The 23,236-nt window shown below is 48.1% G+C and overlaps 1 protein-coding gene across 1 annotated transcript in view; it reads right to left on the bottom strand.

Annotated features, from left to right (window-relative positions):
* The window catches only part of FAM184B (family with sequence similarity 184 member B), a 77,546-nt gene extending 55,858 nt beyond the window's left edge, over positions 1-21,688 (bottom strand). Inside the window, exon 1 of the mRNA XM_037045368.1 lies at positions 21,439-21,688. Coding sequence (XP_036901263.1) covers positions 21,439-21,585 — 147 coding nt within the window. The 5' untranslated portion in view covers positions 21,586-21,688. The remainder of the gene's footprint in view (positions 1-21,438) is intronic.
* Between the last annotated feature and the right edge of the window lie 1,548 nt (positions 21,689-23,236).

Here is a 23,236-nt window from a genome sequence, read left to right as displayed (position 1 = left end):
TCCGCTGGCTGGGAGGGACATGTGTGCTCTACTGGAGCTGCCCTGGCTCTCCCTCCTTCACGTGGCTAAAGCACTGACTGTTCTATCCAGTGCTTGACCCTGTTGTGTGTTCCTAGGCAGCTCCAACACCAAGCTGGAGTGGGCAGAAGTGTTTGGACTTCACCTCCTGGTAGCTGGCATAGTTGCGATCCTTGCTTTCCTCCATGGAGCTGGAGTCCTCCCCTGGTACTGGCAACCAGGGAATGGTGGTCTGCTCCACAAGGTGCCGATCTCTAGAATCTCAATTGTGAGTGGATATCCTGCTAACACACTCTATTTTCTAGAGTCTCTTGCAGCTGATTATGGCCATGTGGCTAAGTTCTACTTAGTAAAATCTTAGAAAAGTGTTATGTGGGCTTTCAGGAGGTCTCCTTAAGTGGAAGGGGTGCACCCCTCTTCATCCTTTTCATTCCAGCACTGTGGTGCCGTGGCTGGAGCTCCAGCAGCCATCTCGGACCATGAGGTGGCCTTGAGGATGAAGCCCTGCAGCTGGCGTGGCAGACCAGAGAGACAGAAAAGCATGCGTCTCCCATTCTATCCTGTCACTGCTTTTGCATCTCCTGTACCTTGCATAGTGTTTGACATAGAATTGGTGCTGGTAAAAATGTGTGATGAGTTGTAAACAAATGAGTATGCATTAAATGGCCCACAGAATGAAGACAAGAGAAAATGAACAGTATGCATACATATGTAAAACATACATAGGTATTTACAATTCAGGGAATATTTGGGGGGTAGCTAGGGCATTTTCACTGTGGCTTTCAGGACCCAGTCGGGCTGTTGCTTACACTCTTCATTTCCTGAAATAACACATGACCTTGCTTTTGGGAGGGTCCCGCTGCCGGGCTAGCCTCTGTGTTCAAGTCACAACGGACAGACAAAGCAGAGTGGAGGCAGGAAGATGCCTTGGGGCGGGGAGTGAGTGGCTTTAAGAATGACCTTATGTAATATTTATAAAAGAAAACTGTCACTGGGAGCCAACCTCCAGGCCCCCAGGGGGTTGTAACATAGATCCTCATGGGGGACTTAGGTTTCATATCATGTCTTGCTTTCCCACACAGCGATCTTCACTGTTGATTCCGTGTATAAACAGGCTGCAAAACCAGGCTGGCCCTTGCCATGGGTTTTTGTAGCTGGTGGGAATAAATAACCAACTTGCTATTTTTCTTAAAAAATAGCCCTGGCTGGTGTGGCTCAGTGCATTGAGTGTGGGCCTATGAACCAAAGGATGGAGGTTTGATTCCCAGTCAGGGCGCACGCCTGGGTTGCAGGCCAGTTCCCAGCAGGGGACGCATGAGAGGCAACCATACATTGACATTTCTCTCCCTCTCTCCTTCCCTTCCCCTCTAAAGATAAATAAACAAAATCTTTTAAAAAATATATCCATCGAAAATTTCTTTTAAGAAGAAAGAAATTACCTGTAGGAAGTGAAATATCCCTCTCTTATGCATACTTCCCCTTTGGCTCAATGATTTGGAGACTATTCACCAAGAAACCTGCCGTGTGTCAGGCACTGTTCACGGTAGTGGGGGCACCAGCATCCTTAACGCAGACCCAAATCCTTGTGCCCAAGAAGCTAAGATTCTGGTGAGTCAGATAATAAGCATGTTAAACAAGTAAAACAAGCAATTTGTTAGGTAGTGATAAGTGCTAAATAGAATAAAGCAAGAAGGAAGATTTAGGGGGTGGAATAAAATTGTATACAGAGCGCTCAAGGAAGGTCTTGCTGAGAAACTCACGTTTGAATGAAGGTCTGAGGGAAACGAAAGAGTGAGCAGTGAGGTGTCCAAGGGGGACATGCCTGGCAGGGGTTCAAGAGCAGAGGCCTAGAGATGCAGGGTGTGTGTGTCAGTTCCTGGACCAGCAAGGGGCCAGTGTGGCCAGGGCAGAGTGAGCAGTGGCAAGGGCAGAAGAGGTGGGGGAGCAGATGGGGTGATGGGGCCAGGTCAGGAGGTCCCACTTGTCACAGAAGAACTTTGTTTTTACCCTGTGTGTGATGGGAGGCCCCAGAGAGCTCTGAGCAGGGTGACACNTGATTCCCAGTCAGGGCACGTGCCTGGGTTGCAGGCCAGTTCCCAGCAGGGGACGCATGAGAGGCAACCATACATTGACATTTCTCCCCCTCTCTCCTTCCCTTCCCCTCTAAAGATAAATAAACAAAATCTTTTTAAAAATATACCCATCGAAAATTTCTTTTAAGAAGAAAGAAATTACCTGTAGGAAGTGAAATATCCCTCTCTTATGCATACCTCCCCTTTGGCTCAATGATTTGGAGACTATTCACCAAGAAACCTGCCATGTGTCAGGCACTGTTCACGGTAGTGGGGGCACCAGCATCCTTAACGCAGACCCAAATCCTTGTGCCCAAGAAGCTAAGATTCTGGTGAGTCAGACAATAAGCATGTTAAACAAGTAAAACAAGCAATTTGTTAGGTAGTGGTAAGTGCTAAATAGAATAAAGCAAGAAGGAAGATTTAGGGGGTGGAATAAAATTGTACACAGAGTGCTCAAGGAAGGTCTTGCTGAGGAACTCACGTTTGAATGAAGGTCTGAGGGAAACGAAAGAGTGAGCAGTGAGGTGTCCAAGGGGGACATGCCTGGCAGGGGTTCAAGAGCAGAGGCCTAGAGATGCAGGGTGTGTGTGTCAGTTCCTGGACCAGCAAGGGGCCAGTGTGGCCAGGGCAGAGTGAGCAGTGGCAAGGGCAGAAGAGGTGGGGGAGCAGATGGGGTGATGGGGCCAGGTCAGGAGGTCCCACTTGTCACAGAAGAACTTTGTTTTTACCCTGTGTGTGATGGGAGGCCCCAGAGAGCTCTGAGCAGGGTGACACAACCTGATCCACATTCTATAAAGACTGCTCTGGCAGCTGCATGGAGAATGGGTCCAGATGCCCAGGCGCCATCCTCCGCCAGCTGCTTCTCTTCTTCCCCCCTTCGTTCCTTCATTGATCTTCTCCCCAGGCAACTTCAGAAACAACAGCTACCTTGTACTCCTCTTGTCCTCATCAAAACATATTTTTGGCCCTGACTGGTGTGGCTCAGTGGATTGAGCACCAGCCTGTGAACCAAGGGATCACTGGTTGGATTCCCAGTCCGGGCACATGCCTGGGCTGTGAGCAAGGTACCTGGTTGGGCGTGTGCGAGAGGCAACCAACTGATATTTCTCTTCCCCTCTTTCTCCTTCCCCCTCTCTCTGAAAATAAATAAATAAAATATTTAAAATAATGTATTTTTGGATTCTTCAATCACACTAGACAGTCAACAACAGATGCCATTGTCAACAGATTCATACCCAAGAAGGCAGATGAGGTTGTGGACATCTTACGAGGTGATTATTTGGTTTACCAAACTACCAACAGCGATTCCTGCCCTTTTGCTTCTTAGCAGCACCCAGTGATGTTCCAGCAGCCACTCCCCACCCGCTGCAGGCCGGGAGGCTCAGGGTAAGCTGACCCATGTCCAGCTCCACTGCAGCAATGGCTCTTGACTGGTTCAGGCCATCGATACACAGCATTCCTCCAGTGATGGTTATTGATCCATAGAGGTCAGGGATCTAAAGTGGTCCAATCAAGAAAGCGGGAACTAATATCCCACTGCAGACAAAGAGGTTTCCCTCACCCTCCTGCACTGGGTACAAACAAGGGAGAGTGTCCTTCCAGTCGCTGCTGGCAGCTGCCCCCTGCGGGGCCAGCCCCAGGATTGTGTCCACACCACAGATGTCGCAGCGGGGGCAGAAAGGGTCTCAGCCTCTGACGATCACGCTGAGCTGTTCAATCAACTTACCCAAAGTCTTCCCTACTTTCAGATTTTCTTTTTACTTGTAGATTTTCTCTTAAAGAAGATAATTAGTGTTCTAACTCTTCAAACCACATTGTGGTAGGTTTTCCATGAGTTGCCTAAAGGGCACCTCAAATAATATATTACTGGAGCCTAAAACCCAGAACCATTAAGAAGAATATGGACATTTTCCAGGAAAGCTGAAACTTCTATGTGAAAAAAAACAAGACTGTCAAATAACAAACTGAAAAAATAACCAAATAATAAATTGAGAAAAGTGTTGCAATAAATATGACAAGAAACCTGATTTCCTCACTTAGCAAAAGTTTGTATAAATGTGTTTTTTTAAGACAGAGGGGAAGGGAGGGAGAAAGAAAGGGAGAGAAACACCAATGTGTGGTTGCCTCTCATGCACCACCCACTGGGGACCCAGCAACACCTTGCATAAACCTTAAGAGAAGACTGTAGAGCCCAGTGGAAACATTGGCAAGGGACTCGCACAGTTTACAGAAAAACAAATGCAAGCAGCCAGTAATCAAACCAACAGATGCTCAGCCTCATTTAAAAATTTAAAAGGGTTCTCTAAATAAGTAAGTATATATTTTTTACACATTATATGAGCAGAGAAAGAAGTTTCCTGAGGCTGCCAGTACAGGCATGCAGAGAGAGGTCTTCCCTACACTGTGGAGGCTAAGCCCAAAGATGGGTCAATATGAACTTCTCAGTAGGAATCATAACAGCACTAGGTTGAGACATACTAAATATGTTTAAACCCATAAATTCCACCACATCCATCATGGTACCCTCCCACAATAAAAAACTACATTAGTCATCTTTGGATGGTGTTAGGGAAAAGAAGCATTATTTTTAAGGTAGGTAATCTAAGAAAAATAATCTATTTTGCTTTTCCAATATGGACTGCACTGGCTGATTACGGGTGAGGAGCAGAGTTTTTCTGTATAGAAGTATTTTAACCATGCAATGGACATGTAATGATAGATTTAAGAAACTGTCGAGGACTGCTAACATTCCCGAAAGAGAACATCAGACGGTATGCTCCTCCCGATGCAAGCTCATACTTTCTATGCAGGTTCTTTACCTAAAAAATGGAACCTGACTCTAGTCAGTCTTGTAGACATAATCACCGATGTATAGGAAACACAAGTGATAGAAGAACACGTTAAAAGACATCAGTAGGATGCAATCAACAGAAGCCAAACTATTAGAAACTCTGCAAGAAAAATAACCCAGTTTCTTAAACAAGCAGGAAAAAAGGGGTGTGTGTGTTTATGTGAAGCTGAAAATTAAGAGAAACCAAAAAGACATACTGATCCATTGCAACATATGAATGCTCATTTGAATATTGATTTGAAAAGAAAACTGTAAAAATGTTATGAGACAAAACTATGAAACAATATAAGCACTAGAAGAAAATATGCATTAAATATAAACACTGACCAAATATTTTGTGATACTAGAATACACTGTCATTTTTTTCAGTGTGATAATGGTCTTATGGATATGCTGTAAAAATGCTTATTTTCCAGAGATATACACTGAAATATTAATGGATTGCTTTAAAAGAATCCAGAGGTGGGGATTAGATAGGGGTCTAAATGAAGCCAGATTTGCATGCGTTGGTCATTTCTGAAGTTGGGCAATGGGGGTACATTGTGTTGTTCTCTGTGATGTTGTATATACAGTGTATCCTCACTTAACATCATTGATAGGTTCTGTGACTTTAAGCAAAACAACCTCTAATAAAGCCAATTTTATTATAGGCTAATTGACATAAACTAGAATTAAGTTCCTAGGTATCTCATTAACTTTCAAATGAAACACTGAATGAAATGATGTTATTTGAGGACCTGCTGTACCGCAAAAAGTAACATAAAGACAACAAACAAATCTCTTATTTGAGAGCATGACTGAAATAACATTGAGAAATGCAGCTACAAGGAATTCTGAGAGATGCAATTCTACGCTTTGTAGCCTCTGCCACGCATGCTAGTATCAGGTTTGAAATATGTATGAGTGAGATGATCAATAACGTCTACCCTGAAATCTACAACTCAAACCCTGATCTCCCTCTTACAGGGTCATCAGAAATATCCAACTGCTTGTTTGACATCTTGACTTGGATGTCTCACCGGACCCCCAAACTCAGCATGCCCCAAACAAAACTGATCATGACCCCCCCCACCCTGTCACCCTGCCCGACCACCCGCTAAACCTGCCCTGCTACTAACTAGCTGGGTGACCTCAGAGTAGCCTCTTGGTTCCTCTAGTCCCCAGGCTGTGAAGTGGAGGAATGTCTAAACTATCTCTAGACTACTTCCCGCTCAGGGAATCTATGGGACTAACACTTGCATCTTCTGTCCATGTTAATTATGGATTGTTTTTAAAATGTAGCTACCTTAAACCCTGGCTGGTGTGGCTCAGTAGATTGAGTGGCAGACTGTGAAGCAAAGGGTCACTGGTTCCATTCCCAGTCAGGGCACATGCCTGGGTTGTGAGCCAGATCCCCGGTTGGGGGTACATGAGAGGCAAGCACACACTGATGTTTCTCTCCCTCTCTTCCTCCCTCCCTTCCCCTCTCTCTAAAAATAAATAAAATCTTTTTTTAAAAGAACAAAATTAAATAAATAAAAATTAGGTACCTTAAAAGGGACTTAGCCTACATGTTTTCAGAAGCAGTAACATTTCATGCTAAATAGTTGCACGAGTTTAGCCCTCGGTGATGATTTATCCAATGCGGACAACTGCGGTACATTTGGCTGAAATTTCAAGTAGCCCACAGTTGTGTTCAGGCTGGGACTGTGCGTCCTGAGACCAGCAAGTCAAGTGGCTGACCGCCTGCCTCCCCGTAGCAACAGCCAAGGAGCTGTCTGTTGTTGTGGAGATAATTTAGACAGCCGTTTCTTCCGGGCCAGGGCTTTTGTATCTGTTTCAGAAATGTGACAGGTGCAATTCTCTTCAAGGCAAGAGGAAGAGAGGGTTTTGACCCCATGTGTCTCTTGAAGCATCTGCCAAAGGGTGACTTGTCACTTTTATTGCATAAGTGAGGGTGCTCCCATGGCGAAGCCGAAGGGGTGATGAATAAGACCCTTGGAGGCCACGGAATGGCACTCAGTGAGAGGGAGGCCCCAGTGACAAGTACACGCTGCTCTGGATCACAGCGACACACTTCTCGTTCCACGGCGCTCTGCACTGGCACACGGACCTGGTGTTCGACTTCACTTTCTCTTTCTGCCTACGAGGTTCACCCAATTTAAGGGGGTAAAAAAGTCGAGTAAGCTTAATCTAAATGAGAATAAAAGATAATTGGGAAAAGGTGGACGAAAGGAGGATGAGACTTTTCGGTCAATTCAGAACTTATAACTGTTTAAAGATCATGTATTTTAAATTCTTGTCCCCGAGGCAGTCTAAGTCTGACGTCTGCTTGGGCACCCTGTCCTGCCCTTGAGATTCAAAGGCAAGGGGACTTGAACCTGCATTAAACACACAGTGTGAATCCCATCTCCATCCACCTTTTGGGTTTTCGGTTCCCACTAGCTCATTCCCTCAGGGACCAGCACGCTGTCCTGATGTGCTGTCCTGCTTCTGGGCAAACATTGCTGAGCAGTGGTCACTGCCTAGACCCCTTTACTCTCCCAAGGACTGCCTCTCGGGGTGGGGTGGGGGAGGTTGCCAGACTTGCCTGTGGCATCCCACGGGCCGAGGGTGAGGTTACACTGCAAAACACCACAGCTCAGTAAACACTCAAAGTTGGATGTAAGCACCAGGTTCTTAAAGATAATTCAAGAAGATCCTCAGCCGTTCTCCATGTTTTACATCCGCTGTCATTTACTCCCAGTGTCTACAGGCCGATGTGGGTACTGCTTCCAATAGGTGTCAGATAAGGAAGCTAAGCAATCAGTACGGTAATGTCTAAGGCTCCAGGGGCTCTGTGGCAGGCGTGTTGTGTGAATCGGGACTGGCCGACTGCACTGCTCCGGATCTTTCATTTCCCTGCATCGCAATGCACCCCACCAACATCTCAGATTTTCATGACACACTCAGTTCAGAAGGAATTCATATCCTTTCAGGGAGAAGGGTTTTCAGGAACAACTATAAAGGACACATGGACAAAACCAAGGGTGGGGGTGGGATCAGGGGAGGGAGGTGGGGATGGCTGGGGTGTGGGGGGGCAGGAATGGAGACAACTGTACTTGAACAACAATAAAAATAAAAAATAAAAAATAAAAGAAAATGCTCACTTTACAGATGAGGAACTAAAGCTCCAAAGAGGTGAAAATTCAAGGTCAACCAGATCCTCACAGTGACCATGACATTCTAAGCTGCCCCTAGTTTGTCTGTCTGTCTCTTTTTTTAAAAAATATTTTATTTATTTATCTTTAGAGGGGATGGGAAGGAGAGAGGGAGACAAATATTAATGTATGGTTGCCTCTGCCGAGGACACACAATGTTATCGTGTGTCCCCTGCCAGGAACTGGCCTGCAACCCAGGCATGTGCCCTGACTGAGAATCAAATCGCGATCCTCTGGTTCGCAGGCCCGTGCTCAATCCACTGAGCTACACCAGCCAGGGCTGTCTGTCTCTGTCTTGACAAACAAACAAACAAACAAAGATGCATCTCCCAAGCAAAGGCCGTGCATGTAACATTGTTAGGAATTGCTAGCTTTGTGAGAGTTGTCCTTTTAATTGTCAGGGCACTTTAGAGTCTTAAAATATTTCTGGAAAATGGGGTGAGGGTCTAATTTTTAGGTCCTCCTAGGAGACTCCAGCTAGCACCACCACACTGTTGCATGCCCACTGTTGCATGCTGGGCTTCCTGGAGGAAATGTCTTTTCCCCAGAGGATTCTGGGACTTCCCATTGAGTCTTGACATAGTGAACTGAAGGCTCTTCAGAGTCAATGTCCAAATGTTGCTCCAGCTTTAAATGAACAAACGCCTCACTTTAAGTCACCAATTCTCAACAAGGGCTGATTGGCACCCTTCTCCTTCCAGGGGAAATCTGGCAACATCTGGAGACATTTTTGGTTGTCACAACCTGGGCAGGGCTACTGGCATCTAGTGAGTACAGGCCAGGGATGCTGGTAAACATCCTACAATGCCCGGGGCAGCTTCTCACAGCAAGGAAGTATTTGGCTCCAAATGTCAGCAGTGCCCAGGTGGAGACTCTGCCCTGAGCCTCAGGTGGTGCATGGGCTCCTGTGCCCGGGCTGATCATCAGTACGAAGTGATCTGAGGGTGGCAGCCCTTGATGTTCTCTGACCTCAAACTTCAGACCCAAGTAGCTGTTTCTCCCACCGAAGGGACCGTCAAGAGAATGGAAGGGTGTCATTGCCGCCAGGGCCCAATGGGAGAGCTGAGAGCCAGAGGGGAGGGATGCCTCCCCACTTCAGGAGTGGCAGAGGGAGAGGCAGCTGAGGAGCCCCGTGTCCTGAGGAGGGGCGGGGAGAAGACAAGCAGAAGTAGCGTTTGGGTGGCGTGGAAAGCCAGTATGAGAACACGTGCCCCAGCCGGGACCCACGGAGAAAGAGAGGACAGAGTTTGGCGAGGTGGCTACCCAGGACCCCTTTTCCGGCTAAGTAAACCGTGGCTGTACTCCCGGGTGTGCCCTGGACACACTGTCTCCTTACAGCAACGCTGAGGCAGGCAGGTTGCGGGGAGGGCGCTGTGCCTACCAGACAGACCGCCTGCCACGGTCGTGGCCTCTCCTGTGTCTTCTCTTCTGCCTCAAATCTCCCTCTGCTTTCTCTTTTTATTACCGGCACACCCACATAACACAAGGCACTCTCACTGCAACATGCTGAACTTGCTCACATCCGCAAAGACCCCTTTCCCAGAGAAGGCAGCGTTTACAGGTTCTGGGGATTCGGTAACTTTGGGGAGCCATTTTTTGGTCTACCACAGCCACTATCAAGAGAAGACAGCATCTGCCAATTAATACAAAGCAGTGAAAGACTGAACAGTCTCTTGACAGGGAGCTCTGCAGGAAGTTCACGGGGTCATCTAGGCAGTAGTAAAGCTAGAACCCAAACTAAGGCTTCTGATGATTTTATGAACAGAACTGTGCCCCTGCACAGATTCATGTGTTGTAGGTCTTACCCACCATGTGACTCCTTTAAAAAGGTAATTATGGCTACATGAGGCCATAAGGATGGGCCCCTAATCCGATGGGACTGGTGTCCTTACGAGAGGATGAAGACACACCAGAGATCTCTCTCTCTCTCTCTCTCTCTCCACACGTGTACACGGGAAAGGCCACGTGAAGACACAGTGAGAGGCCGGTGTCTACAAGTTAGGAAGAGGCCCTTCTCTAGAAATCAACACTGCCAGCACCTTGATCTTGAACTTCCAGCCTCCAGAATTGTGAGAAAACAAAATTCTGTTGCTTAAGCCATCCAGACCGTGGTATTTTGTTACAGCAGCCAGAGCTGACTAATGCAGATGCTAATGCCTGCTGCTCCTTACCCTGGCCCATCACTAACGACCCGCAGGGCATCAATGACTAATTGTAATGACTTTGTTCAGGGCTCAGTACTCCTTCCCTCTTTGTACCACCTGCCACCCATCAACACTCACTCTGGAAGGCTCTTGGCCCTTGGTTTCTGAAACAGCACCTTCACCCGTGTCTCCCCGTACTCCTCTGAAGGCTTTTGCACGGGCTAGCAATCCCCAAGGTTCAGTTTTTGACAGCCTTCTTCTCTCCCTCTATAAATTCTCCCCAGGAAAGCTGCCAAGAGACTTATTTCCATAAGGATCTTGGACAGTCTCCTCCATACCAATGAATGGAAGTACGCAGGATAGAGTCGGCTTGTACTAAATATTTGCTGAATGAATGAGTAAGTGAACAAATCAACAAACGATCCTTTATGAGTTGAGAATTCCTAGGACTGAATCTCTAGTGTAAATATCTTACCCCCTGTCTTAGTCAGGGACTGCCCGTGATAATGGTGTGTAGGAACTGCCTTCAGAACTCGAGGACTCAAAACAAGAAGCACGCATCCTCATGCAGGTTAACTGTGCTGCAGCTGACCAAGGCTGGGATCTGCTCTTGGTTCAGTTTCAGGTCTTCTGGACCTGGCTCCAGGCGGTGAGCTGGATCGGGTCTGCTCCCTCAGGGCCAGGCTGTAGGGCAGGGGCCACTCAGCCCGTGCTTTTCTCGTGGTGATCGCCCAACTGCACAACACAGTTAAGGCCTCCACTCATGTTCATACCCTCCAACATTCCACAGACCAAAGGAACTGTCCAGCAGCAGCCCGTCATCAGTGAGATGAGATAGACTTCTCTGCTTATGGTGTGGTGGAGGGGGACAGGAGAGAGTGAATATTTGTGGAACAATAATCAAACTCCAAGCTAGCACAACTATACATCAAATTTCCTATAATACACCTCCCACCTGAATGTCTTACAAACTCCTTAAATTCTTCCTGTTGTTCACCATGAACCCGACACTCTGCCAACTTCCTCTTTCTGTGGAGCTGGGTCCTCTTGTCCACATCCCACTAGCAGGGAATCCTACAGAAATTGGACGGAACAACTACTTCTAACTGCCAACTATCTTGGATTCAGAATCATCCACCTTCTGGACAGTGCACTGCTCAACCCACACAGTGGAGCTCTCTCCCGTTGCAGACCTGTGCTTAATTCAGTCCTGTGCTGTCTGTGCTCGTCACACACTGGGCCCCAGCTACTCTCCAGGGGATATTCATTTCCCAATTCCTGCTGGTCTGGTGCCGCTTCTCTTCCCAGCTCTCAACCCACCGCCCAGGGCCCACCATGTGCTGTGCTGCAGCTCGCCTAGGGCACAAAGAGGAGACTGGACACTGGACAGTCCTTTGGAGCACTCTGATCCTACTCTGGAAACGAGCTTCTCTGTATAGGCTCTTTTCTGGGGACAACAGCACCTGGACTCTGCCATGAGCCACCTCCCTGGGAACTGGCATTAGGACCTGCCAAAGGGGAGAGAGGTCAGCGAATGAGTCACCCATCAGCCCTTGCTTTCCTATGGTCTGGTCTAGATTTACGTTCAGAGGGCACGCACACGTGCAAACGCAGCCCTAGACTCAGCTCTAATCTCCTCCCTCGTATTTATCTAGGTTGCTGCCAATTTGATAGGCTTCCTTGGGACAAATGGGTCCTGCTCCAGGGGACTGAGGACAGGAATAGTGAGTCTGGACAGCAGCGCTCTGGCAGCCTGAGGAGGGGAGCGTGGCGAGATGAATGTGGGCAGTGTTGCTGGCTCTGGCCTGCTGTATTAATTTCTCCTCGGAAAGGCAGCTGACCCATTTTTTTCCAGCCCACAGCTCTAATGGACTCTTTATTCAGAGGCCATCCTTCTCCCTCATAAAGGCCTGTATTGTATTTAAGGATAAGCCTTTTAATGAATTTGCTATTTCTGGTTCTCTGAGAAAATGCCATTAATGAGCTTGAGCTTGCAAGAGCAAGGAGCGGCAGACGCTTGGGCGGGGCGTGCCTTTCAAGGGTAGACTACGGTGGCAGGAAAATGAACAAAAACCAGAAACAGGTTCTTTTTCACTTTCTTGGAACTGGTTTGGCTTAACTGAAACTGTGACGTAGACCAATTTTAAAAGACAGACTGATCTTCCCACAGTGGGTTTCCTCACGTCACACTCAAGTTTCTTAACAGGCGCTGGCCAATTACAGGCTCGCAGGGTGGCCGAGGGAAGCGTGCCCGTCTGCCCGCTTGTCATGGTGTGGTCTGCACTCTGCTGACGCCTGCATTTGCATTGGGACAGCAGGAGCGTTTGTGGAGGATAGCAGAGTAGGAGCAGGCACGGAGGGTGGGTGGGAGCAGGAAGACTGCTCTCCTCACATTACTCTTCCTTTTATTTCCCCGAGCCATTCAGCTCTGGCCCCAAACTCAGCAAAGCAGCAGCTTTCTGGTTAACCAGCGGTGCTCTCCTTCACGAAGCACTTTATTGCTCATCTCATTACTCCGCCAGGCCCTTCCAAGTCACACCTCCAACGGGGAATGGCTCACTGAAGCGCACTGGCGTTTCCTATGATGAACTGGCACCCAGTGATGTGTTAGCAGCCTTACAGATGGGAGTTTTGCAGGCACACCCGCCCTTTAATATGTCTTCTGCCAGCACCCACGTCCCTCCACCCCTGTAATCTGGCACTAATGGAGGTGCCAAAGATATATAAATTGGGTATAAGATAAGGTCCTTGTCCTGAAGGGTTTAACAGTTCAAAGTAATCCAGCTCATATTACTGCACATTATTGACAGCAGGGCACTATGGAAGAGCTGTTAGAAGTTCCAAAATGAGGCAGGCAAAACAGAGTCTGGATTATCTTAGAGCCTTGTACAAGCTGTAGTCTGCAGCGCCACCTGAGCGTGTTTAGAATGCAGATCCTCAGGCCTGACCCTTGATGGACTAAAGGACAAATGCCGCAGGTGGACCCAGCCGTTCGTGTCTGACATGTGGGGGGAACTGGCCTGTAGAACTCCCAGGGAAGCTGAGGAAATAAGGCACACACTCCCTCTCCCAGCAGAGAGGACGGCAGACCGGGACCCACCATGCAGACCAGAGGCCACGGGCCTGCGGCCGCAGCTGGAGGCTAGAGCCATAGCTACCAGTGGTGTTTTAAAAATGCTTTATTGCTTGAGCTCCACTGAAAGGTGGCAATTCGCTGGTTTTAGTTCTCGTTAAAAAATGCTCCTGCGCTGATCCAGTCAATTATGACAGGGAAGAATCTCAGCAGAGATCTAGGAAAGACGCCTTCGGTAATGACCAAGAGCGCGTTGTGATAGAAAGTCAGTGTGTTTGTTTCCTGTGTTGGTCATCACAATTCCCCACAAACTCGTGGTTTAAAGCAATGGAACTGGGTCCTCTCACGGTCCTAGAGGTCCGAAGTTGAAAATCAAGGTGGCCGCAACACTCCCTCTTGAGGCTCAGGGGGGAGAATCTATTCTGTGCCTCTTCCAGCTCCTGGTGGCTCCAGGTGTCCCATGGTTGGTGGCGGCATCCTGCTAACCTCTGCCTCCACCTGCCACGGTCGTGGCCTCTCCTGTGTCTTCTCTTCTGCCTCAAATCTCCCTGGCTTTCTCTTTTTATTACCGGCACACCCACATAACACAAGGCACTCTCACTGCAACACGCTGAACTTGCTCACATCCGCAAAGACCCCTTTCCCAGAGAAGGCAGCGTTCACAGGTTCTGGGGATTCGGAAACTTTGGGGAGCCATTTTTTGGTCTACCACAGCCACTATCAAGAGAAGACAGCATCTGCCAATTAGCACAAAGCAGTGAAAGACTGAATGATCTCTCAAGCTTTGCAGTTTTAACAAAACAAGAGCTTGAAGTGCAAGGAGTAAAGTCATTATGGTAGCTGTTCAGGATCCTGCAAGCAAGGGCACATCCTTTCAGAAAAAGCTAATACCCATCCTGCCTCAGAAGTCTGGGAACAACAGTGTGTATGATGCTGACACCAGAGATTCACCGTAGGTCTTTCTGCTTGGGGTGAGGACGTTTCTACTGCTAAGAAAAAGGCTTCTCGTGGGATGGGGACGAGACCGGGAGAACTGCTGGTGTGCCATTCGCTCCCCTGGACCCTGGGCTGTGAGAGAGCTGCTGGTTTCCCTCATGCCTTAAGCAATGTGGGAGCACTTTCCAGCTACATCCTCTTGCCCTGAAGGCTCAGAATGGAGTGTGTAACTTCAAATAGGCCCATTAAACCGTCACAATGTGAGCTGACAGCCTGAGCCTGTGATTATGTCACTACAGTTTGAAAATAATTATGCCATTGTCTCTGTAGCTATGAGTGTTGTTCCCAGGAAACCATGCCAGTGTTTGGACTGTAGGAGAAGGGAGTTGCAGCAAATGGCTCTTCAACTGGCAAGCGTTGTAGTTCACAAGCCAGGATGACAGGACATCTCATCTGTCAGATTGCTTTCAACCAGCTGCTAAGTATTCCGCTCTCCAGGTCTTCCCAATATTTTTTTAAGTTTATTTTTTAACATTTTATTTATTAATCTTTTAGAGGGGAAAGGAAAGTGAGAGGGAGAGAAATATCAATGTATGGTTGCCTCTCGTGTGTCCCCTGCTGGGAACTGGCCTGAAACCCAGGCATGTGCCCTGACTGGGAATCAAACCTTGATCCTTTGGTTCTCAGGCCCGCGCTCACTCCACTGAGCTACACCAGCCAGGGCTTTTTTTTTAAGTTGTTTTTTAAAGTTTTTTTTTCTTCCTGATAGTTTTTCATGAGAGTCTACCTGTATCAGGAGAGTTCTGCTCCCAGAAATCTACCTCAAGGAAATAATCTAGCAAGTGTGCGGGGATGCAGTCTCAAGAACGCCCATCACCATATTGATTATACTAATGAAAAACTGGAATCAGTCGATGTCCACCAATAATATTCCCTGTCTATCTCAGGGAATCTCTCTCAATCCCTAAGATTGCTTGGTAGGGTATCAAAATGGCAATTCACTTTTTGTATAAAAACAGTAGAAGCTCTTTAAACCTGTCTCCATTCCACCAACATGAGGATCACTTAATACCTTCTGTCCTTCCCCTGGAAATCCACCACACTTCTGCTCACGCTAATTGTCTCCTGTTAATGTCAGTGGGTTTGCTATTATAACTATGTAATTTAACACCGCACTAAGTCAGCTATATATTAATGTCAAAAGTAAGTTCTGGCTCCTATGAAAACTGGGCTAGATGCTTTAGAAAGACTAAATAAAGGCCAGTTACTAAAGAAAAAGACGTGGTATCAAATGAGGTGTCACAGGGAGCTAACAATTTGTAAAGGTTTAGAACCTGGAACTCAGATTTGAATTACATGTAATTTTCACATGTCACAAAATATTCTTCTTTTTGATATTTTTCAAAGCATTTGAAATTGTAAAAACTGTTCTTGACTAACAGCCATACAAAAATGGGCCGTGGGCTGTATTTGGCCTGTGGGCAACTTTGCTGACATTGGCTTACGTTAAAAAAAATACATGGACAATAATTAAGGTGGGGGGCGGAAATGGGAGGGAGGTGGGGAGCACTTGGGGGGGCAGGGCTGGGAATATAAAACAGAAAACTGTACTTGAATAAGAATTAAATTAAAAAAATACAGGGGCTGGCAGAAGTAATGTCATCGAGTGTGGTTGGGGGATACGGGGACGGCCGGCACTTTGACAGCATTTCCCTAACATGTCACAGGGTGCGCTTGAGTGTGATATTGTTATGTCTCAGGATTACATGCTTATGATTCTGTAATAAAAGATTTTTATGTAAGGACAAGGGGCGTTATTTGTGCCAGACTCTGGGTATTACGTTTTGTATATGTTAGGTTTTTTCTTTTCTGATTTTAATTTTTAATTATTCAAAATGTTCAAATGACATTGAACGAGAGGCTTCTATTTCATTTGTTCATGTTCTTTCTACTTCTCTTGCTTGTAAGGTCCATGAGATAAAGGGTTTACTTAGCCCATAATAGGTGCTCCATACATGTTTCTTAAATGAATGAAGTGAAATTATGCAATATTCCTATGACGGAGTACTAACACAGCCATTAAAAATTATGTCAGAGGGTTCAAAATTTATTGTGAAGGGGAAAAAGCAAGTAACAATAGTGTTTGTGATATAACTCTATTTTAAAAACTACGTGTCTATATTTGTATGGGTAACAGTGTAGTAGAATATGTAAAAATACAGGATATGTGGAAATTTATTATATTGATATAGTTCTAATTGGATGGGGGTATTTTTAAATCTTTTTCTTTTGCTTATCTGTATATTTGATTTTTCTAAAATAGGCATTTTCTTCGCATAATGGGTCATCATTATTTTTATTTTTCCTTGCAGTGCTGGAGTCCTGAAGGAATTTGCGTCTGACGCAATATGAGCACCAGGCTTGGGGAGGGGCTGGGAACGACGGAGGCAGATGTTGGCCTGGGAGCGAGTGGGGAAATCCACTCACTTGTCACTTAAGTCCAGTTTTCCACCGTGCTCAGAAAACCAGAAATTCGATGCCAGCACTTCCTGAGTTCTGGCCTTGAGAAAGGGGCCTCCCCCCTCTCCCACTAAAGGACCATGTGCAGCCCAGGTTAAAATGTGACATTTTATCCTAGGAGAGAAGGAGGTCCAGGGAGCATTGTGTTCACTATTCTGTCTGTGACCTGGGCCCCACCACGAACAAGGCACTGTTTAGACATTGGGGCTACAGGAGAGAACAAAGCAGACAGAACTCCTGCCCTCACGAACCTCCCTGTGGGGAAAAGAGAAAGCAGTAAACAGATAGAGGGAGAGCTGGCAATTGGCAGATAGAGCTGACGGGATCTCAGAGAGGGGCGGGGCAGCAGCACCCAGGAGCAGGAGGCCCTGTCTGAAGGGACATGGGAGCAAGGACCAGGCAGAAGGACCCAGAGGACAAGGTTCTAAGCAGCATGAACCAGTCACATCTGAAGGCCTGAAGGAAGCTGGTATGGCCACAGAGCTGACGCCAAGAAGCCCTCAGCAGCCACCTCCAGTGACCATGACAGACAATTCATCCTATGTGAACAATGTTCTTCCAAGTGAAATGGGGAACGTTGAGAGGTGTAGATGGGGAAACGAGATGCTCTGGTTTATATTTCAAAAGCTCATTCTTGCCACTGTGGGAGAGGCAAGGGTGGACTGCAAGGCCTGCCAGGAAGTCTCAGCAGGGGTAGGGGTGAAGGTAGCTGGGACCAGGGAGGACACAGAAAGGGAGAATGAAGGTGGGCTGATTTGTTCAATCTCCAGAATTGGCTCCAGAACTGGCTCCAGAACTGGATTTAATCAGGAGAAAGACAGGATTGAGCATGTTTGTTTTTGTGTGTTTTAATTTTAGGTATTGAGATAGAATTCTTCTACCATACAATTGGTCCATTTAAAGTGTGATTCAATGGGTTTCGGTGTATTCAAGGAGTTACACAGCCATCACTACACCTGACTTTAGAATGTTTTCATTACCCCACGAGAAGCCGTGCGGCCCTTACCACTATCCCGCACTGTACTTTGTGCCACATCTTACCTTCCCATTCTCCAACGCATGGACAGCTAGTTCATTTGCATTTTGGCTATTATGGATAATGTGGCTGTGAATCCTTTGCAGCAGCTCTTGTGTAGGTGTATGTTTTAGTTTCTCTTGGGTACAAGCCCACTGCTGGCTTGCATGACCACTGTGTTTACTGCATGAGGAACGGCCAGACTGTTGTTCCAAAGTGGCTGCAGTGTGTACAGTGCAGTCCCACCTGCGGTGTCTGAGGGTTGGAGGCAGTTTCAAGACCATTCTGGCCGCTGTGTGGAGGATGGATTGGAGGGGGCCAGGGAGCAGTGCAGAGACCTAAAAAAAAGTGTCGTCGTCTCAGTAGGGTTCAAGGACACCCAACTGAAGGGGTTCTTCCTGCTGTTGACGGCAAAACAATTTCTGCGAGAGAGCCGCCCTTACATCATGAATCACGTCGTTCAATTAAAAGACCTCTTCCAATGGAGAGGTCTTGTTAAAACAGCTCTGCAGTTTTCAAACCTAGAATCCTAAGGCAATCTGGTGAGAGACTGCTTAACCAGCTCCCCAAACAAGCTCCTGCAAGCAGCAGGTTTTTCCAGAAAAGCTGAGGGAGTCAGAGGGTGCAGTAAAACGTCCTCACTTTCAAGCCATGTAAACACAGGGCTCCGGTGGCAGCTGGTTGCTGAGGACACCTGTGACAACAGCCATCCCTGCTGCAACTTTGGACACTGCCCTGGCCTCTGGCCCCAGAGCAGGGCTGGCTTTGCCCTAGGGGCTGGTTTTGACAACTGGGCAGCCGTTCCATCCCTGCGAAGGACTTCCAGGTCGGAGCAACATCTGTCAAGCTCTCATTGTGTCTGGCCCTGGGTGAGGTGCCCCACTTACAAATATAAGCTAAATTAGCGAAACCTCCCAGCAAATCACCAAGGAAGAAGGAATTATCGTTCCCAATTACAAGATGAGCAAAGTCGGTCCCTTTCCACTAGAAGGTCACGAAAGGCCTCTCTGAAGAGATGGCATCTTAGCAGGAGGAAGAGCGTTCCAAGAGTAACCCCCCAATTGTTCACTTGTTCTGCAGGTGTCTTCACTTTTACTAACAGTTAATTTTAAATCTATACATATCAGTACAAGTAAGAGTAAGAAGTATCCCTCAAGAAATAAATCAAGTTCAAACTCATTTAAAAGATCATGTAGAAAGTATAATTCTTTGTCCTTAATACTTCTAATTTAATCCTCAGTCCTGTTCTCCAGGACAACGTCCCTCCACCTCATCCCTGCCACCTCCCCACCCAATCCTACCCACTCCCACCGAGTATCATTGTTTCTGCTTATGTGTCTTGATAGACCTTGGTCAGGTTCTGGGACATGATGAGAAATAGCTCCCTTGATCTAGCTGTGCTGGAAACAGTGGCTTTGACCTCCAGAACTCCCTCCCCACGAAAAAAGGAAGTGTGTACAGACACAGGAGCCCCCCCCCCCATATCCACAGAAAGGTGTTCCAACACCTCCCGTGAATGCCCGAGACCAAGAACAACACCAAACTCCATAAAAGCTATGTTTTCTCCTATACATATATACATACCTATGATAAACTTTAATTAATCAATTAGACACGGTAAGAGATGAACGACAGTAACATAACAAAATACAACAATAACAACAGTATATTGTAATAAAAGTTATGTGAATGGCTTTGGGGCCGTGACTAAGTAACACGAGGGTGACTTGAACGCCAGCACCACCAGCACGGTGGATCTGAACACCTCCACAGCCCCTGAGTGGCTGACGGCAGGGAATGGAGGTGGAACTCCCGCTGTCCTGAATAAGTCCTCTGCGCCCTCTCCACAGCTGAACGCCGCAGAGCTTCTACCACGTGGTTCTGAACCCTGGGTTCACGTCCAAAGCTCTCCAGGCGCTTTGGGAACACAGCGAAGCCTGCCGCCACTCTCCCCTCCCCTCCTGAGGTGGGGACTGGGGCCTCCTGCGTCTTTTGTTTTTAGCTTTTTATTTAGATACATTTTCAGGTGTAGAGGGGAAATGCCAAAAAAAGAAGTACAGTGAACATCCACAAACTGTTTATCTAGATTCATCTGGTCTTACCATTTTGTACCCTTTGTTTTATTATTTGCTCTCCTTCTCTATTTCATTTTCTCTACTTTGTTTATAAAAGAAAATGCTCTGAGAGTAAGACATCACACTTACTTTCTTAAAAGACACATTGCAACATGCATTTCTTCAGAATAAAGATATTTTCTCCCATAGCCTCAGTGTAGTTGTCAATGCCTGTGAATTTAACATTGATACAAATATTTGTATTTTCTCTGTCACCACATTCCTCTCACTGATGAGTTTTTAAAAGCTCTCCAGGTGGATTTAATATGCACCCTGGACTTTGGACCACTGTGTAAATAAATACTTATTTACTATACGAACATATATTAGCTGTTTAGCAGGTGCACAGTCCTGGATAAACTAAGGAATTCCTTCTTATTTTATTTATTAATCCTTATCCGAGGACACTTTTTTTACTGATTTTTAGAGAGAGGAAGAGAGAGTGAAAGAGAAACATCTACCGTTGCCTTCCCTAGTGCCCAGACCCAGGGTCAAACCCCGCTTGGGAACTGAACCCACAACCCCTAGGGGCATGGGATGGTACTCCAACCAACGGAGCCACCCGGCCAGGACGCGGAATGGAGAGAAACAGGGAAGAGAGCCGTCTCACGCACTGCCAGAGAAAACCAGGGCTTGGAGTTTGTTGGGAAATGAAAAAGGGGCCCCAGGCGAAACAACCAAACTCAGGCGCTGGGACCCAGGTATGGAAGACAGAGAGGGATGTCGTTCTTCACAAGGCAGACCAGGGGAACCTCACCCAAGGAGCTCCCACTGGGAAGCCACAGAGGGTCGATAAAGGGCCGAGTGGGGTCTTCTTGCTGACGTTCCTAAGGAAGACACCACAGTCTGGAGGTTCAGTCTGGGCCCTGGGCTGAGGTGAGGAGATGGGCTGGCTGACCTCCCAAGGTCCTTTGTAACCCCACAATTAACCGGTGAAGGCTGCACTTGCTTATTCACGCTCCTGCACACGTCCACGGCCGATTTGCTAGCAAGTCCTCTGGGCTGCCTTCCAGGTTTAGTACCGTGCCACGAAAGCTACTGACACTGAACAAATGACTCAAATATTTGTGAAATGCAGGAATAAATGAATCAAGTGTTTACATAGAGCGCACATGACTCCCTGACTGTCAAGTACCTCCGTGAATGAAACCACAACATTCCGGGCACCTGAGCAGAGCCAGCAACCCCCCCCCCCCGCCCCGCCCCCCACCACACACACACCAGCACTGCTTCAGCTGGATTAGCATCCCCACCTGGGGAGCACGGAGCACCTGCTCAGCACACAGGCTGTAGCAGTTTCCTGGGCAAGGATCTTCTCGCTCAGCTGCTTTAGGATGGTGCTTCCAGAAGGTCAAGTCACCAAGATTCAGGACCGCTTTCCTTCTGGGTTGGCCTCCGAGGCAAAGTTTCAGCCTGGATTTGGCCTGGGCCTCCCCTTGGGTGCGTCCGCACTCACTCCCCGGCTCGGGAACCCCGGGAGTGCAGCTAGCCTGCTCGCTGCACCTCACCTTACCTTGGTGAGCTGCGCTATCTTCTTGCACATTTTCACGTGCATCTCGGGGTCGCAGTCCATTCTCCAGCAGGCGCCGCCGTGGGCCTCAGCTTTGGAGCCCAGGCAAGTCCCGGGTGCGTGAATTTTGCTGTTGAGGGCAGAAGCCATCGCTAAAACGTGTCCGGAGCGTATGGGCTCTCGCTCGTGTTCTCGCTGCCTACGGTGTGCACGTGTGTGTGCGCGCGCGCGGGCGTGTGAGAGTGTGGGCTTTCTCTGGAGAGGCGGCACTGCAGTCCCGCCGCCCGCACTGCCGCGTGGACCCTGCTCCCCCGGACGGCCGCCTCCCGGCCGCCCGTGCGCCCACTCTCCCCCCTCTGGCGCTCCCGCTGGCTCTGCGGGCACCCGCACCCTGCAGCGAGGGGCCCGAGGACCCGAACGTGCTGCTCGTGATCTACGCCCTGCTCCCTGGCCGGTGCGAGTGTTTGCCTGCAACGATAGGGCTTACGAGAGCAGGAGCCACTGTCTGTGGAGAGGTTTGCGCTGGCCCCGCGCAGCGCTCTCCGACAAGTGGGTGGTGCCGGGCTCTAGACCCAGTGGCGACGGACCCCGCCCTTGGTGGACATCCCTGGCTAAGGAGGAAGAGGAGCTGGCCTCAGCCTCCCACAGCCGGAGCGCAAGATCTGGGGAGGAGCCCCTGGGATATGCTTCAGGGTGAACGCAGTGACGGGAAACCCGGCACCTTCACCAGCTTACTCAGCAGGCGGCTCAGGAGCCTCGGACCCACTGTTTTTGGGGTGCGAGGGAGAGATGCTGCGAGCGGGGCAGGGAGGCGAGAGCGAGTGCCGAGGACGAGAGGAGGCGAGGGGGACCAGGGCGCGCAGTGTGGGCCCCGTGGAATCTGCAAAGGGGAGTCCCCACTTCCCCCATCTTGGAGAGGAGCCAGATGTGGCGGGAGGATTGCCCGGGATCACTACACAAAGGGAAAAGCCAAAGGGGTGGCCCACAAGCTGGTGCCTGAAACCGGGGACGACAGCGCACAGTGCAGGGGAGGAGGAGCAGCGCAAAGAAGAAAGGTGGCTAGGAGAGTGGCAGGTGTGGGAGAGGAGGAGGAACTGGGGAGTAATTGAGGAGCAGATGAGCTGAAAGTCTAAGTGAACCAAGGCCAGTGAAAGTGAAGCGACTCGTCCTCATCCACACCCCCAGATGGTGCGTTTGTGTCTGTTTGTTTGGTGAGTGGGGAGGTGAGCGGGCTAATCCCCCCACATTTTTTTTTTGGTGGTTCGCTTTCTCTGGTTTCAGCGGGCTTGTAGGAAAGTGACAGCACCCCATCCAGATTTTCCTAAAGTGGAGTTAGCGTCATCGAGTTTTAATAATCTTGATAAATAAAGCAAGTAAGCTTCAGAGTCTCAGAAACCACAATCCCATCCCTCCACTCTGCAGGTACCATAACTATTTTTACATATGAGGAAATAGACACACAAAAAATTGTACCAAGTTAGGCAACTACAAGTAGTAGACTTAGGTCTGAAACAGAGATTCTAAATTCCTATTTTCATCTCAGTACATTACACTACATAGGAATGACCAGTCTGAGTTTGTGCTTCCCAGTTTATCATCTTAGGGTCCTCTCTAGAACAATCCCCTCCTCCAATTCACTTAGAAAACAGAATGCCTGGCCCTCACTGGTGTGACTCAGTGGGTTGGGCATTGCTCTGCAAATCCCATTCCCAGTCAGGGCACATGCCTGGGTTGTGGGCATGCAAGAAACGGATCGATGTTTCTCTCTTTCGTTCTCCCTAAAAATATTTTTTTAAAAGAA

The sequence above is a fragment of the Sturnira hondurensis genome, unplaced genomic scaffold, assembly GCF_014824575.4.
Source record: "Sturnira hondurensis isolate 20B ecotype Veracruz unplaced genomic scaffold, ASM1482457v3 Scaffold0000780, whole genome shotgun sequence".
Lineage (NCBI taxonomy): Eukaryota > Metazoa > Chordata > Mammalia > Chiroptera > Phyllostomidae > Sturnira > Sturnira hondurensis.
This window is presented reverse-complemented; position numbering and strand designations above follow the sequence as displayed.